Source organism: Alexandromys fortis, unplaced genomic scaffold, assembly GCF_014885135.2.
Source record: "Alexandromys fortis isolate MF-2015 unplaced genomic scaffold, M_Fortis_MF-2015_v1.1 scaffold_43, whole genome shotgun sequence".
Taxonomy (NCBI): domain Eukaryota; kingdom Metazoa; phylum Chordata; class Mammalia; order Rodentia; family Cricetidae; genus Alexandromys; species Alexandromys fortis.
This window is the reverse complement of record NW_026067928.1, coordinates 774,877-793,882: the sequence shown is the minus strand read 5'-3', so window position 1 is coordinate 793,882 and position 19,006 is coordinate 774,877. Positions and strand designations below refer to the sequence as shown.

At 39.0% G+C, this 19,006-nt stretch overlaps 1 protein-coding gene across 2 annotated transcripts in view; it reads left to right on the top strand.

Annotated features, from left to right (window-relative positions):
* The first annotated feature begins 574 nt into the window (after nt 1–574).
* Klhl1 (kelch like family member 1) overlaps nt 575–19,006 on the top strand; it is a 220,767-nt gene continuing 202,335 nt past the window's right edge. For both annotated transcript variants that reach the window (XM_050144717.1, XM_050144716.1), the window contains exon 1: nt 575–1,074. In XM_050144717.1, coding sequence (XP_050000674.1) covers nt 575–1,074 — 500 coding nt within the window. The remainder of the gene's footprint in view (nt 1,075–19,006) is intronic.

Sequence of the window (19,006 nt, the reverse complement as noted above, 5' to 3'; positions counted from 1 at the left end):
TCCTTTTTGGGGGGCGGGGGGGCTGCACTACTTCTCGATTTGAGGCTCTTTTTCTCTCAGCACTCATCAACCACCGAACTCTGAGCAGCGAAGAAAGGAGATGTGAATAGCTTCCAATGTACAGCTCTGCACGGAGTGTGTATCAGTGAGGTGGTTCCAGCTGCCATCACCTCTGGAGCTGGGGAGAGCTCAGACCTCCTTCACTCACTCTTTCCCTCTTGCATTATCAACCTCTCTTCCCTCCGGGTGGTCACCACGGGGGTCCCCGCAAGCTTCTCGTGGATTATAAACCCCTGGTGTCCCAGGACTTCTTCCTGTGTGCCAGACCGGAGGTTTCCCAAAGCTCAGGTCCCGGGAAAGCGACCTAGACTGAGCCTAGCGGCTCTGCAGCGCGCTCACGGTGCTGGTGTGTTCGCCTGGCAAGGCGCGCAGCCCGCTTGGCCACCTTTGGCACTCCGTGTACGCGGGGAGCATCCTTCCTCCTGCTCTTCTCCAAACGCCACTGACCTCCCCAGAAATCTCGTCAGGCTACTGGTGTGTGAGCTGCAGTCCCTTGGCTCTCGGTACATAAAGCATGTCCGGCTCTGGGCGAAAAGACTTCGATGTGAAGCACATCCTGCGACTCCGCTGGAAACTCTTCAGCCATCCCTCGCCAGCCTCCGGTGGTAACCCAGCGGGGGGCAGCTCCCTGCCGCCGGACAGTGGAGGCAGCTTTGAGCACTGGGGACCTAGCCAGAGTAGGCTGCTTAAAAGCCAGGAAAAAGGCAGTTTGAGCGCTTTCTGGAAGAAACCTTCTTCCTCCTCTTCCTCATCATCCTCATCGTCCTCTTCATCCTCTCCCTTTAATCCGCTGAATGGCACCTTGCTACCAGTTGCCACGAGGCTGCAGCAAGGAGCTCCGGGGCAGGGCACCCAGCAGCCCGCCAGGACTCTTTTCTACGTGGAGTCCCTAGAGGAGGAGGTGGTGACAGGCATGGACTTTCCTGGACCACAGGACAAAGGATTGGCCCTGAAAGAGCTTCAAGCGGAGTCTGCCAGCTCCATCCAGGCAACAGGTGAAGGATGCGGACACAGGTACAGTAAGTTCCCACCGGGCAGGTGTCAGAATAGTTCCGGTTTGCGGGTCACCCCCCCCCTCCTGTTCTCTCCTAGTTAACTAAGGTTAGAGAGCTATAGGATGAAAATTTGAGCTAGATGTCACTCTGGTTTTCATTACCCAAGTTGCAATCTCATTAAAACTTTGCTTATTAATTTCTGTCGGCTGATACATGGGCTCTTTTAACAAGTTTTCAGAGTTACAACTATCAAGTGAATATCTGGACATTTGGGTGAACCTTCAAGTTGAGTGGATCTCATATTTCATAGACTATAATGTCCTTCTGTCTCCCTTTGTCATTAAAGTATGTCTTTCCCTGATCTCTTTCGGGTGAAGGCAGCTTTGACCACCCTTAAGACGCATTTCATGTATTCGGCCCATGACTGATTTAGTATGATAGCTTCAAATCCTTGTGGCTTGACTCTGTGTTTGAGGAATAACTAAGTGGGTAAAAGAAGATCATCACTGACATAGCTCCGCCTCTCCTCTCCCCTGGAGTGACCCCCATCCTAACAATCCTTGCTCATGTACTACTTTCTGCTCATCTTTGCCCCTCTCCATGCAAGTCTTAGAATTAAAGTCGGGCAGATGACATTTGGCGTGATTTCTTTCTGCTCAGTATTAGAACTGTGCATTCACAATACTCAGGTAACATTTATTCCCAGTTTATTTTCAGCAGACACTTTGCATGGAGCTCTGTTGCACTACAGATACAGAAAACCCTTGGAACACGAGAAACTCTTGAGTTTTACATTTTTTTAGGGTACTGAGTCATTATTACTCTAAATAGATCATTTTCATTTGAGCATATGATGAGGATAAGAAAGGATTTGCATTTAGATCTATATGATATCAGAATACATTACAGAAGAAGCAATACAGTAGAAGTTCCAGAAAATAATAATGGATAAGCTAAAAATGTTGACTTTTTTTCTTAAGAACAAATTAGAAAGAGAAGATGGGTTAAATTTAATTGAATCGGGTTTTCACGAAGCATATTAAGATGGGAAAATATATAAAATAAAATGCTAACTATAATTGTTCATTACCTTGACAAACAGGATGTTATAAGATACCCTTCTCTTTAAGAATGTTTTGAATAATATAGTCCTGAATTTGAATTTTATGAGTCGTGATGAACATATTCTAATGATATGCTAGATGATTCATATAATACAAAATCATTGTTTATTAAAGAAAATTATTTTTTCAATGTCCAAATATGTTAGTTTTCCACATATGAGGCCTAAATCTAAGTTTTCTGTTATCCAATAAAATAAAATAGTTGACTAAAATCACAATAATTAGATGTCATAAATCATGAACTGTGAGAGTTCATCTATTCAGTACATACTTAGAATGCATAAATGATCAGATTTTCCTGGAGTTTTGAGTAAACTCAAAACTTTAAGGGATGGAGAACTTTTGATAAATATTTACTTGTCATCTCCTATGTTTCAAAAGAAGGTCTTTATTGTAAAATTTCTTTTCATTTTTATTTATTCTTTAGTAAGTTCACACATAAATAAAAATATTTAGAACACACACATATCTCATACTCCCTACTAAAACTCCTCCCAGACACCTGCAGAAACCCAAATTCATGTTTAAAATATTCTTGATACGCAAAAAGCTCAGAAAATAATAAACAAAGTACATACATACAATTTTCATATCAACTAGAAATAAATAATATTTTCAGAATAGCAATCTTTTTTATTTAAAAAAAACCCTTTATCTAATGATATTTTAGTGAATGAAGTTGGGTGAATATCAAAAATTTATGAAGAGCTTATTAAAGTTGAGATTGGCAAATAAAGGAGAACTGAGATAATAGATTTTGTTAAGTTTAAAATATAAAACTAATAACCAAAAGAGAGGAATAATCTGTCAGGCTTACTTTTGAAAATATCCCACTTTTTACAATCACCATAAGTTGTAAGTGTTAAGAACTCTGAAAATAAAACATGCGAGTACCACCCCATGTCCCCTTTACTGTTGGAATCATAGTATCATGAAATTTTGCGAGTTGAATCTCTTGAAAATAACTCAATTACTTTTCAAATTTCATACCAAATTCTTAAGGAATGTAGGTAAATATTACATTCTCTTTAGTCACTACTGTGAGGATGCTTTTATCTCTTTATGATTTTACAGGACATTGGTTCAGTGTTCATGACTGATTAAGAATTGCACAATAAATGTAGCAATTACTGAATCTTAATATATGATATTATAATATCTGGTAAGAGTAGGGCTCATTGCCCAGGAAATATTGGACTTCCAAAGTAAAATACTTAAGGAAAACTTTATTGTAACTTAGAACTTTATTCTAACTAAACTGTAATGTGGATTTAATATCAAGAAAAGCTGTATAGTATTCATGATGATAAATGACTACACAAACTGTGCGCCACATATTGATTTTTCTTGTTTTATCACTAAGATATACAAACTTTAATATGAACTTAATATTTGTCACACTTTCCATCAACTATCTAGTGTAAAATTTATGTCAACCATAAACAAAGGAGAGCATCTTCTCTATTATTTCCTTAGCCATTCTGTTTTCCTTTTCTCCTTTTTTGGTCTGGCACCAGATAGGAACATTGTTTTATATGAGTGTGAATTCTCATTTGATTAAATCTGTTTTTAATAGTTAGAGAAAAGCTACTCATGACTTTCAAATACTGGAAGGCTCAACTTCTCATGAACTTGAAACAGAGAAATGCCATGGACAGAAAGACATAAACTAACTTACTGCCAGAATTCTGCCATCTCACCCCATAGTCCTTTATTGAGTACCTACCACCATACACCACTGTAAATAAATCTCAATTCTCTATTTTCTTAATCATATCCCTTAGAATACTTTTACACAATAAGTAGATAATCTATATTCTTACTAATTTACATATATCAATGTCCAAACTTAGTTAAGATAAAATTCCAAATGCATTGTATATATTTCCAAAATTGCATACATTTTGTAAAAAGATTAAAAACTAATATATTCTCAAATTTATATTTGCATCACTTATATGATGTATTACAAAATATGGTACACATAAATATTTATATATCAAAGCTTATTTCGATCCTAGTAGAAAAATATCTAACCCACGTTTCTTTGGTTTACTCTTTCTGCTTCAAGGTATTTGGAGTGCAGGCTTCTGACCCTATGTTTTCAGTGATCAACCATATACAAGGAATCTGAATTTCCATCTCTAAGCTTAAATATTCCATGACCTCTAATTTCTTCTTATTCACCTTTTCATCTGACTTTTGGTGAATGAAGCAAAGGCAATTTAAATGCAATAGCCAAATAATTTAGTTAAGTTCCCTTTGTCTTACTGAATTTTTTTCTGTCTTAGAACAGTTCTCCATGCATTAGTGTGTGGACATAAAAAAAGGATCATATTTATCCCCATCAGCAGTTTTCTTATTTAAATTTTTTCTCAAACACCAACATTTTTCCTGAAAAAATTTTCTATTTTGTCCACTATTCCTCTAACTCCAATGTTTGTTCATCTTATAACTTAACATCTTCTTCCAACTCAATGGTTTTCTGTGTTACTCCACTTTCAATCTTTGTTATCCATCATATACTCCACTCGCTTATAACATTGAAATCATTGAAATTTGTAAAATTAAAAGATGATCATATTTCCATATTCCTTGATCTATTATTTTAATCTCTAAGAATTCTACTGATCCAGGATTACTAATTCAAAGAATTATTGATCATAACATACATCATAAATTGCTCACTGATCAAAATATTTATAAAAAAGGAAACAACTCAATTCTTACATCAAAGAGGAAAAAAGACAGCTTATTCTAGAGCCAAATATGAGTGATTGTTTTCTGGGGGGGAAAATGTTTCAACATGGAAGCAGTTTCTTGAAATTTTTACAATAACTTAAAAAGGAGGTAATGAATCAAGGTACCTTTAAAATTCAATGGTGGAAAAATTAAGTAGATAACAACAGTAAAGTGGGAAAAAATCTCAGTTATATGCATCTCATGACTTTTAGCCTTTAGTTTGAAAACCAGGGGTTAGTTAAGTTAATTAATTCCAAGTCGTTCATCTGTTAGTCACAAGATGTTTGGTATGATAAAGAATGAGGGAAGAATGATTATTTAGAGGGATATGCTTAGCCCTCAATAAAGTGTAGTTAGGCTTTTGACCCGCAACAGTTAGAGATATTCACATCATTGAAGTTTTAGTCCATCTTCAGCCTTTGCAGATATTCTTCTTCTATGAATTCTGATTCATAGAAGTATCTACCATAGATCTCCAGATGTGAATTATTTCCATCCATCTGCTTTCTGAATAGCACTCCTGACCCTTGTCCTTGAACTCTATCACATTCAGTGTCCTTCTGTGTAAGTTATAGGTACACTGGCCTCATAAACTTATTTCCTCTTAGCTGGTGGCTGTGTATCCTCAGCCAGTCTTTTAGACATTTAGTGTTTTTTTTATTGATGAGCTAGTTTGAATAAAACACCTCTGCCTCTACCAAAAATGTCCTCATTTTCTCAACAAATAAGATCCTTTGTTCTGTGTTTTATAGTAACTATACATTTCCTTCTCATCAATTTATATTGAAGATAAATGTACATTAACATCTATGTTGATATTATCATGTGTCTCTATATAAAATTTCTAGTGGCAAAAGTGTGCATAGTTGACATAGTACTTTGCTTTTGTTATAGAACATGTCTATTAACAATGTAGAATAATGAATATTTTTCATGATCATATTGAGTGATAATAAGAATTGGTATTGAAGGAACAGTTGCTGAAATTTAGTGTTAAATTTAAAATAGTAGCATCCTATGATGCTGTTTACTTATTGTTCTTATTGGTATTCAAAAACATACTATTTGCTGATATATGGTTTGTTAAATGTGTTTTACTTTTTCATTGTAAAATATTTGTTGTGAGGAGAACACTTGGTTACCAGCCACTTAGCCCTGAAATAATCACACAGAAACCATATTACTTAAATCACTGCTTGGCCCATTGGCTCTAGCTTCTTATTTGCTAGCTCTTACATTTTAATTTAACCCATTTCTAGTAATCTGTATATTGCAACGTGGCTGTGGCTTACTGGTTAAAATTTCATCTGGCTCTGGTGGGGCTACATGGCTTCTCTCTGACCCTGCCCTTTTTTCTTCCAGCATTCAGTTTAGTTTTCCCTGCCTAGCTCTTTCTGCCCTCCTCTGCTATAGGCTCAAAGCAGTCCTTTATTAACCAATGGTATTCGTAGCATGCAGAGGGGAATCCCACATCAAATATCATTTAAGTATAATCTAAAGTAGAAATAAAAACATACTAATTTTAGATGGTAAAGGTTTCATATAAAATTTACTTCTGAATTTTAAAACATTTCAAAACTCCTTTTAATTTAGTCTTATATATGCATATACTTTGAGCATATCAATCCCCAATTTCCCTCCTGAAATTCCCTCTTCTGGATCTTTCCAAACCCTGAACATCTCAATTTCATGACTTTTTTTTTATTTTGTTCTATCATCTTATCATCTCAAAGTAGTGCTTCCTAAATATGCATATGGCTGTTAGTTCATTCAATGAAGCATGAACCATCTACCAGTGACCACAAACCCAAAGAAAAATGATGATCACTCCCCCTGCTGCCCATACAGGATAATAAAATCTCATCTAGAGATGAGCCCTGCTGAGACATCCCTCATCCTGCTGGAGTTTTGCTTTAGTTAACCATTTTCAACTCTTGTGCTGGTAAGGAAAGCTGCTATAGGTTCGTGAGGACACAGATCAACTGTGGTGCTCAAATAACAAACATTACTCACAATCTTCCAGGTCTTAAATTCTTTTGTAACTCCTTGCTGAGATGTTCTTTGAACACCAGAGAGGTAACTTTGAAACAGATATTTTATTTAGGACTAACTCCTAACTGTCACTTTTTTGCCAGCACTTTCCTGAGTTATGAGTCTCCATATTAACTCGTACTCATTGAATAAAGAAGCTTCTCTGATAACTATTGATGGAGGTATGGGTATGAACATAAATACTTAGAGGGCTCTTTGACAATATGAATGTTTAGTAAAATAATAATAGTAGGTTGTCCTTTGACGATACCCCCTAATCCACAGAAGTTTGACAATGTTGCTAGACATAAACTCCTTCCTCTGGGGCAGACTTCAAGTCAATTCAGAAAGATGTTTTTAAGTGATACATAACATTTGTACCACTATTGTACCAGTACACACATCTTGTCTGGAAGATAAGAATTGTGGTATGCATGTTTCATTCAGAACTGGATAAAAGTGTTGATGTCTTTCTCTGCTTTAGCCTATATGGCACTTTTTGACACTATGAAAGCTAGCCATCAGAAAGAATAGTTCTTACCTTCTGCATCTAGAAAGCAGTTCCTGGCCAACTTAAAAAAAAATGATTTCTCTATGTCCTGCCGTTAAACTGGCTGGTGCCTTCATAAACAGAATCACACTTTCCACTTATATCTGCACAAGCAAGAGAAAAGGCAATAGCCAATTTGATTCCTATGGGCACTCCACTACTATCTTAGATACTTTTCAATTTCTGTTACAGAAGACCATGACCAAGGTAAACAATAAAAGAAAGCATTTAATTTGGCTTATGCCTTCAGAGGATTAGAGTCCGTGATAGCGAAGTGGGCGATAGAAGGGATTGTTCTGGGGAACCCACTAGAGATATCCACTCAGACACAGTTTAGAGCAAAGTGAAAATATTCCAGCCTGCTGAAGTATTTGGAACTATGTGCGGCACTGAGTGTCAGGGGCACTGATGTTTGAAGGCAGAAACCATGTCTTGGCATCTCAATCTGCACCTAAAGGTTGGAGGGTGGTTCTTTGCAGAAGTAAACAATTTCACAGAAGTGAAGACAAGTGGTTAGCTTGAGATAGCTCTTCTCAAGCAGGCAGTTTATCAGTAGCTACAATAAGTCAACTAGAGAATCTCGACCGGCAGTTCTCAGAATAGGGTTAGGTAATTTTCTATGGTATTATCCATCAAGGAGATCAAATTCTAGTTAAACATGAAATGCTTTCAACAAGAGTAAAAGATGGAGGAATAGCTGCACTGTCTCACCCAGTCAAATTCCCCACTGGTTCTATGGATATGAGTCAAAACTGAGTCATCTTGTTCTAAGGGGCACAGTTAGTACCAAGAAATAGTAGCTTAACTGAGTTTATTTTTTGTATTATGTAGTTGGCAATGCGGTTGAGGATGGAGAATTCCATCACTAGCCTGATCTGAATAAGAATCAATGGTCCAGCTAATGCTGACAGTAAGGTAGCCAGCCATGAAGGGACTAATAAACTGAGATTGAAATCAATTATTTGATCTGTGTCTCCTTTCTTTCCTTTCTCTGAACAATAGGAAGGTTTTCCCTAGTAGTAGTTACTACTAATTGGTTGGGAAAAAAATAACAAATAGCAAATTTCTTTGGAGGTCATGCAAAACACATTTTATTTTATAAGCACAAAGTCTTGCCTATTTCAATTCTATGGTACAGCTTCTGTAACAGAGTCAATTTGACTCTCCATCCCCAAAATAGAATTTTCCAAATTACCTAGGTGTAAGTATATCTTGGAACTGAGTTCCCTAAAGTTTTGGCTCCCCAAAAATCAACAGAAGTTGCACTAGAAACAGGACTAGAATTGGGTCATTTTTGACATTTGTTAACATAGAGTCAAGGCCAATATGACTTCTCACCATTTCTCCATTTGTGGGATATACCTGGTGGACAATACAGGTACCTGGACATGTGACTTTTCAGTGAGTCAGATAATTCAAATTTATACACATGGTCAATGCCAGCAAACTTCGTGATTTGAGGACTTGACGTAGGTACCTTGTTTTTTTGGCAAGACAACTTCACAACTGTCATGGCATGCATAAAACTGTAATTACTGAAGGCAATTTTCTAGTCAATCTTCTCTATAACCAGGTTACTGACCTGCATTCCTTTCCTAAATTCATATTGTTCAGTCCCTAGAAAAGACATGGGATAGTAGAGGTCCTCCAAAAGACAGAGACTGTCATCCCAGTTTTTATTCTCAATTTCTATGTCTATCTTCGGGTCTAATGGAAACTGTGTATCCTTGGTTAGTAAACCCGCTAATTTTTTTAAAAAGGCTTCAAGGTCCAAGTGACTGCTTATCTGCCATCATCCTTGGTGTCCTTTCCTGCTCCCGACCCCACCCCCAGGATGATACCAGCTACCTTAACAGCAGTTTGGGTGGGGAAGATGGCAGGGTAGAGTTCCATTCAAACAGGCTCTGGGTCCAGCCATGGGTCATCTTTACCCAAATCAAGTATCCTGTGTAGAACTGCATAGATTCAAAGGTGGGAAGTGGCAGAATTCCCTTCATAGTCTGGTTAAAGGCGTGTGGAACTTCCTGAAAAGCCTGCAAGGACTTGAGGAGGGAGGAGTGGTTAGCCATTTTTACCTAGGGAATATTTCAGAGTTTGGAGGGGGTGGACAGTGGAATATAATTTCAAAGGTGTACATCCTTCTTGATAAGAAGTATATTGGGTTCTGACAAGGTCACAGGGGAGAAATTTGACCCATTTTTGTTTTTATTGCCAGTTTCTGGGACCAATTGATGATAGTCTCCATAAAAGTTCTGTTCACCCTCTCTGATTGACCTGAGCTCTGTGGACTATATGCACAATTTAATTTCTAATTACTATTTAATACATTTGACAGATTTTGAGACACTTTTGCCAGAAAGACAACCATGCCATGTCAGAACCCAAAACTAGAACAGTCCAAACTAAGAATGATTTCCTAAAGAGTTTCTTAGTAAATATTCTTACAGTCTCTCTTCTGGCAGAGTGACCTCCTCCCATCCTGAGAAGGTTCTTACAAACACCAGTGTGTATTCATAGCCCAAGGTTCTTTTTTCTATTATTATTATTATTATTAAAAATTTCCACTTCCTCCTCCCCTCCCATTTCCCTTCCCCTCCCTTCCCCCTCCCCTCCCTCTCCAGTCCAAAGAGCAGTCAGGGTTCCCTGCCCTGTGGGAAGTCCAAGGTCCTCCCTCTCCATCCAGGTCTAGGAAGGTGAGCATCCATACAGACTAGGCTCCCACAAAACCAGTACATGCAGTAGGATCAAAACCCGGTGCCATTGTCCTTGGCTTCTCAGTCAGCCCTCCTAGTCTGCCATGTTCAGAATCCGGTTTGATCACATGCTCCATCAGCTGGCCTTGGTGAGCTCCCATTATATCAGTCCCACCGTCTCAGTGGGTGGGTGCACCCCTCGCGGCCCTGTCCCTGGTGGAAAGTCAGTCAGATCAAACCTAATGGACTGTAACAGGTCATTGAACCCATAAGAGTCATTAAGGGTCCTCATAGGAATTTTATGTGACAGGAGACTGGCAGAGTTGAGAGCTGATTCTTATAGAACTATATACAGTGTTGATTCATAAGCAGAGCTGGTCTTGAATCATAAGGACATTAGATATCCATGTCTCAAGTGCCCACTAAAGAGGACTTCAACTTCAATAGAGCAACAGTTTGCCGTGCACTGCAGCCCCCGTCTACGCTCTATGCTCTAGAACCCAGTTTGCGAGCTTTGGGCAAGGGGCTGGAGATTGAGAATGCACACGCAGAGACAGACCGACACACAGACCTTCCAAACACTGGTACCAAAAGCCCCCCGTTTAATAGCACCATGGAGGCTTAACGATCCTACAGCCAATGACTAACAGGTGAAAATCCCATCCTCTGATCCTCTAGGCTAGGCACAGCTTCTAGTAACTTCAATTAGAAGGCTCTAGACAGGGAAGAGCAGCTGAAAGCCAAGACTCAATTAGTCCTAACAGTTCATGACTTAAAATTAATTTATCAGCTCTCTTTACTAGCCTGGTGGTGGCAGCCATGGCCTTTATACATTCCAGCTATACCAGATGCAACCAAGTCAAGTCTCTTGTACAGATATGCCATCAATTCTTTTGAGAGTTCAAGGGCTTGTGTGAGGCTGCCAGCGCAATAACTGTGGCCTCATCCACACACAAGTGGAATGCCATACTAATATATGGGAAGACCAGGCTTGAGGCAGACATTAGGGTCTTTTTAAGGCTTTGGAATTTCTCTACTCAGTATCTGTCTATTCGGCAGCTTCAAACCCACAGTGAGGCTTGGCTATCTCAGCAAACCATATTAGCTATAGCCATCAGTATCCCGATATGCCCAGGAATTCTTATACTTCCTTGTCTTTGATGTGAGAGTGAACTTTGTAGTATAGCTGAAATATCATTTTGGGAAATGTTTGTGTTCCTTCTTCTACTTTGTAGCCAAAGTATATGACCTGAGGAATACAGAGCCATGACGATATAATCTATGGCTTGAAGAGCCTCTAAAATGCCTTATGTGCCTGCGCACAATCCTCTTCATCCTATGAGGAGGTGATATCTATGCTAGAGCAGGTTGCTTTGCACATGTTTTTGTCAAAATTTTAACATCTGCACTAAGGCCTCATAAAATGATACTGGTGGGTCCCTGAGGCCCTTCTTCTGGTCCACTTCTATTGTTGAAGGCTGCTTGTTCATTTCCCAGCTGCCCAGACTCCCAAAATAATCAAACAGAATCTATAATAATTAAATCACTACTTGGGCAATCACTGAAACATATTGCTAGTAAGCTCTTACATCTATAATTAACCTATTTCCATTCTTTTATATTTAACCCCGAGGCTTGTGGCTGACCTGCAAGGTTCTGGCTGGCAGCTTGCATCTTTCTCCACTGGCAGCGCCATGGCGTCTCTCTGACTCTGCCTTCTTTCTTCCGGTATTCAGTTTAGTTTTCCTGCTTAGCTCTACTCCGCTAAGCCACTTGCCCAAACAGATTCTCTATTAACCAGTGGTAGTCACAGTATACAGAAGAGAATCCCACATCACCTCCTCTTTTCTGTCTAAATAAAAAGAAGGTTTTAACTTTAACTTATTAAAGTTACATACAACAAAACAGGTGTCAAGTAAGAAGTACAGTTATAATATTTATATCTACTTTATCTCTTATCATAACCAAGGAAAACTATAATAACAATTATCTATTCTTCAATTCCATCCTCAGAAGGATATAATATTAGATAATTAAACAGGAATTTCATTATAATTAACTTCCAAAACTCTAGAAATGGCAGAGATATCTCACTGCTTGGACAGGAACCCAAGGTTTTTCTGTAACTTTGGAGCATCCAATCTTTATTACAGGCCCATAGTCTATGACAGACTTTACCATGACGCAGGAAATTTCGAAGGCAGTTTCAACTATATTGGCAGTTTTTCAGTCACTTTCGACTGTGTCCTACAGAATATCTTACAGACTTTTTTATGAAGCAGGAACCCCAAAGGATGGTCTTACCTTTAGGAAAGTTCAGCAGTCATTTCTCTGTGGGTTCTGCATGCCCATTCACATAGCATAAACATCAAGCAGTCTAGGCAAGAGCAGTTTCTTGCCCAAATGGTTAACCAATTCCATAAGAAGCCTCTACAAGGAACATCATCCTCTTGAAGTAGATTGGTGCTGCCAGGAGCAGATGTGTCCCATGTCATGAAAAGTCCTACGTTCTTAAACGTTTTAAATGCAATACCCAATAGTCTTTGAAAGGTCTGAAGAATGATTATCCATCTGAAATACATCTCTGTACATGTAGAAAATCTAACTAACATGACTACAAGCTTGACTATTGTAGCTGATTATCTATTATATTTCTTAATTATACATTATATTTTTAAATGAGCTGAACAAATACAATACAATATATAGAGAGATAGGCAGATAGATAACTATAACAAAAATTGACCTAAAATTTGTATCAATAAACCAAGATCCATACCAATGCAAATCTCTGTAGTATATTCCCTTTTAAATGTAAACACAATTTATAAACAATATTTGGGAATTTGGGAATAGTTCTCTCCAAATTGCTTCCTGCATGTTGTTGGGCAAAATATTTTGGGGGTATTCATGGTGACCTTTCAGGGGATTTTGGTCCATCAAGCCACAATAGTCTGGAAGGATTCAACAGGTTCTCATCCTCTGTGGAAACAAAAGAACAACCTCTTTCCAAAGCAACATATCCTTAGACTCAAATTTTAAAGTCAAGAAACCCGTATGTTGGTATATCTTAGCAGTGCATACAATGAAATATCTCAGCTTTTTCCCAGTAAAATAATTTAAAGAAAGCACAATAATATATATATATAATCCAGACTCTCTGTGTATATTCCATCTTTATGTGGCTTATTTTTTACTCTGTTCTTTTTGACAAGTTTACTGTTTGTCTTTAAAGACATTGTTTTATGTTTTAAAAAACCATTTACTTCTTTTTATAATTCTCTATACTCATTTTCTCTTCTCTCCAAAGCCTATGTACATTTATCCAACACTCCCCCCCCTATTTAGAGGTCTTTTCCATCTGAACTTGTCTTTATTGTATATTTGTAGTTCTTTTCTGACTAGAATAACATTTTTTTAATGCTAAGTGGGCATGGGAGGGCCAACTTGGTCCTGCCTGCTTGTTCCAACTGTCCAGCATGGTGGAGCTGTTGGTTGCCTCTGAGAGCCATGTACATTGCCCCAATTTTCGGCATACAGTGGGTCTATGTTGCCATTAAGCAAGTTGTAGAACTCTGCTCACAGAACCCATATAAATGCTTTTTTTAGCCAGATTTCCTGAAAGAGCCAAGTTCCTGCTTGCAACAGAGCACAGGAAGCCTTTGTTTTAAAACAGAGCAGCTTTTTTTTCTCCTAATGCTAAATAAGGAAAACCTTTATTAAAGGAGCCATGGCATTAAGCTGTTCTTTTTTTTTTTTTTTTTGTTTTTGTTTTTGTTTTTTCGAGACAGGGTTTCTCTGTGGTTTTGGAGCCTGTCCTGGAACTAGCTCTTGTAGACCAGGCTGGTCTCGAACTCACAGAGATCCGCCTGCCTCTGCCTCCCGAGTTCTGGGATTAAAGGCGTGCGCCACCACCGCCCGGCTTAAGCTGTTCTTATATCCGTTTTCCTTCCTTCCTTCCTTCCTTCCTTCCTTCCTTCCTTCCTTCCTTCCTTCCTTCTTTCTTTCTTTCTTTCTTTTTACCTTTCTTTCTTTCTCTTTCTTTTTTCCTTCCTTCCTGTCTTTCTTTCTTTCTTTCTCTTTCTTTTTTCCTTCCTTCCTTCCTTCTTGTCTCTCTCTCTTTCTTTCTTCCTTCCTTCCTTCCTTCCTTCCTTTCTTTCTTTCTTTCTTTCTTTCTTTCTTTCTTTTTTGCCTAGAATTCTTCCAAACCTATCTTAGACTTTAAGTGGATTTTAGTTGGCCACATTGGCATGCTAATTTGTTGTTGGAGGCCACATTTTGTTTCCCAGCTGCCCAGACTTTTGAAATAATCACACAGAAACTATAAATTAAATCACTGTTTGGGCAGTCACTTAAGCATATTGCTAGCTAGCTCTTACATCTAGAATTAACCAATTTTCATTATTTTATATCTTACCACAAGGCTTATTGCCTACTGGCAATGTTCCAACTAGCAGGTTACATCTTTCTCCATTGACAACTCCCTGGCGTCTCTCTAACTCTGCCTTCTTTCTCCCAGCATTCAGTTTGGTTTTCCTGCCTAGCTCTACTCTGCTAAGTCACTGGCCAAAACAGATTCTTTATTAACCAATGGTATTCACGGCAAATAGAGGGGAATATCACACACACACACACACACACACACACACACACACATTTCCACTATTCCCTTTCTAATCTGCTTTCCCAAGAAATCATTCATAGCATGAGATAGTTTGTCTTTCATCAAATGAATGTCAGCTGCTGTAAACTTTCTGAGCAATTTCCAAAAGTTGAGAACTATTCTTTCCATCAAATCCCTTAAATTTCTCAAGATTTCTAATTATTCCTTGGGCTGACTACATGACAACAGAAATGTTATGGTCTCTATGCTTTTGGGAGCCATCTAAAACTATGGGGGTAAGTACCTGATATGTTTCTCAGAGCCTTTCTAGAAACAAAGCAGGTGATTCATTAGGTCTTTGAATAAGCTTTCCTACCTTAAATGAGCTGTTAAGTTTTCTTGCTAAGATTTTTAATTTTCAAAATAATGTTTGAGGATGGAAAAAATATCCAGTGTCTATTTACCTTCATTGATATTATGATTATAAGTTGGTCAGATGCTCTAAAGCTCCATTTGATCTGGCCATCTGCATTAGGCAGTTTCCCACTGTCTGACCCCAAAGTAAATATTCCAATTTTCAGCAGAAAATTCTATCTTGCTCTTGGACATAAGCAGGGTATCTAGGAGCTATTGGCAAGGATCCCAAGGTGGCTGGTGTGTATAGAAAACTATTTCCAACACTTACTAAAAGCCTGAAGCATCTCTGAGAAAGGAGGGCTTTGAGTCTTCTAATTATATAAGTCATTGGTAGAAAAGGACATAAATCCCAAATGGGAAAGGAGTTGAACTTTTACTTTTTCCCAGTGTGACTGAAGAAATTACTACATTTTCCCCTGGGTCCTTAGAGCAGGCCAGGGAAGAAAAAAAGGACTTGTGGTTCAGGAAACTATTTCTCCTCCCTGTATGCACTCAGGGCATGGGAAAATGAATGTAAGTAAAGAGACTTAACAAACTGCAGGTAAGCATTCCTGAGCATATGGGGAACAGAGCAGTCAGGTCTTTCTCCTGTGTCAGATGGAAGGGATGGATAGACGATTAGGGGTTTCTCTGGGCAATCTGGTGGGACCAACAAAATTCAGGTTTTCAACAAGAGGATGCAGGTTTCAAGTTAGGATACGAGGGTTCTCATACGAGAGAAGCCATTGATATTATAAAGACACTGGTGGCTATTGCTGTAGCTAGGGTGCTGCTAGAGAGAGAACCCATAGCAATAGCTACCACCAGTGTGAGTATTCAGTCACAGGTGCTACCAGAAGAGGTCTCAGAAGCAGGTGTGGGTACCCTGAGTTGGCCTGTGAGCTTTGTTGGCACTTTTAAGTGTAGTCTCTTTACTATTCACTCCCTTGTGCGTTTTATTTAGGTTTCTCCAGCCATCAGAATGGAAAGAGCCAGACAAAAAGACACAGAGGGAGACAACGTAATACTAGTAAAGACAAATAGGGGTGCCCACCACACTTACCGGAATAGACCAGGGAAGTCTGGTGATATCTTACATACAATTAGGGCACAGGATTTACTGTTCTGTCGGACTTCCCCTTTGTATCTTAAGCAGATGGTACCACTTATAGACAAAATTTACTTCTGGAGTTGTTTCAATTTATCTTTTCTCCCGCTCCTTTTGAGTGGTGGCTTCAGGGACTCTCTGAAGCATTTGGCATTAATTGGTCAGAGAAGATTTTTTGGGGGACATTAGAATCTTTCGGGGTGCTCATGTCTTTATTGCAGTTTTACCTGCTCTTAAGAGTCCACAATACTCTCATTGCCTAAGTTCAGGTTTGGGGAATCTTGCTGGGACTTTCAAACTGTTATGGAAGTCCTTTTAACCTGAGTGTACATGGATTTCCATGCATGATGCTTTATTTTCTCTATGCTCTATTTTATTAAAAAGACTTTCCAAGTAGGTTTTTATTTGATTTACTTAAATTTCCATTTTCAGCATAATCTTTGATTTGTGTGAAGCTTAGTCTTTTAATCAAACATAATTTTCATAGCTTGCATTGTCTTCCTTATGCCATTCAGCTCTTTTGTCATTGTTGTTGTTTTTTATTAGCATATTCATGTCTTCTTAGATCTGGCTGAATATAGTTACTGATATTGTTTTCATTCTTTGTCAATAAGATTTTCCAGCACATTCTCATTATGAGGCTTGATTCTGGGTTTAGTAATCTATGGAGGAGATATGTTGTCTCGGACTTCTGTTTTCTTTTTTTAAAATTTATTTTCATTGAAAATCTCCACCTCCTCCCCTTCTCCCATTTCCCCTCCCCCTCCCTCTCCAGTCCAAGGAGCAGTCAGGTTTTCCGACCCTATGGGAAGTCCAAGGTCCTCCCTGCTCCCCCCAAGTCCAGGAAGGTGAGCATTCAAACAGACTAGGCTCCCACAAAGTCCGTCCATGCAGTAGAATCAAAACCCAGCGCCATTGTCCTTGGCTTCTCCGTCAGCCTCCACCGTAAGCCACATTCAGAGAGTCCGGTTTGATCACATACTCCATCAGTTCCAGTCCAACTGGCCTTGGTGATCTCCCATTAGATCAGTCCTGCCATCTCACTGGGTGGACGCACCCCTCGCAGTCCTGACATCCTTGCTCATGTTCTTCCTCCTTCTGCTCTTCATATGGACCTTGAAAGCTCAGTTCAGTGCTCCAGTGTGGGTCTCGGTCTCTGTCTCTATCCATCGCCAAATGAAGGTTCTATGGTGATATGCAAGGTATTCATCTGTGTGGCTATAGGATCGGACCAGTTTAGGTACTCTCTCCTCTACTGCCCAAGGAACAAGCTGGGGACATCTCCCTGGAAACCTGGGAACCCCTCCAGTGTCAAGTCTCTTGCCAACTTTAAAATGGCTCCTTTAATTAAGATAACTACTTCCCTGCTCCCTCATCCACTCTTCCTGCATCCCAACCATCCCATTCTCTCAAGCTCTCCCCATCCTCCCCTTTTCCCTTCTCTCTCCCCATCTCCCCTTATCCCCACCGCACCCCACAACCGTGTTCCCAATCCCTGCCCGGCACTGGAGGAATGTTCCCCTTGCTCCACATCTTTGCCAGCATAACCTGTCACGTGAGTTATTGATCTGAGACATTCTAACAAGTGTAAGAGGAAATCTCAGTGTAGTCATGATTTGAATTTCCCTAATGGATAAGGATGTTGAACCTTTTCTTAAATGTTTCTCAGCTATTTCAAATTGTGCAACTCAGAATCCTTAGCCATTTTAGTTGAATTTTTTATAACTAGTTTCTTGAGTCTCTAGATATTAGTTCTCTACCAGATGTGTTGTTCAAAAAATAGTTTTATTTTCTTCATACTGTTGCTTTGTCCTATTGACAGTTTCCTTTGCATTCCAAAAGGTTTTCAGTGCCATGAGGTCCCATTTATTAATTGTAAATCTTAGTGCCTGAGCTATTGATGTTCTTTTCAGAAAGTTGTCTCTGTGCCAATATATTCAAAGCTATGCTACATTTTAACTGCAGCCAGATTCGATGTATCTGGCTTAATGTTAAGATCTTTGATCCACTTGGACTTGAGTTTTGTGCAATGTAATGACTCTGGATCTGTTTGTATTCTACTGGCAGACATCCATTTGGATCAGCACCATTTGTTGAAGATGCTGTCTTTTTTTCCAGTGTCTAGTTCTGGTTTGGGTATCAGAAATCAGGTGTCTATATGTGTGAATTTGTCACTAATGTTTAAATAAATGTGGAATCATTTTCAAATGTTGTAATCGAAGAATGATTCTATCATCTACTCTTTGATGTAGTGTGAATAACATGAGGGCCTTCTTATTGGGGTTTCTGTCCTGCCCAGTTCCCACAGCCAGCAAGTCCCAAAGAAAATCGCACAGAGGTCTACATGTTCTGAACTGATTGGTCCACTAGCTCGGGCTTCTTATTATCTCTTGTTACTTATATTAACCCATTATTCTAGTATATGTTAGCCACATGGCTCAGTACTTTTTTCAGTGGGACAGGTCACATCCTGCTTCTTGGGCATCTGGACAGGACTGTGGAGCAATGGACTTCCTCCTTCCCAGAATTCTTCTGTTCTCATTGACCCTCCTCTACTTCTGTCTGGTTATCCCACCTATACTTCCTGCCTGGCTACTGGCCAATCAGTGTTTATTTAAAACATAATTGACAGAATACAGAATTGTCCCACACCAAGTGTGGTGTTGTTTTAAATATATAAATATTAATATATTATTATGATTAT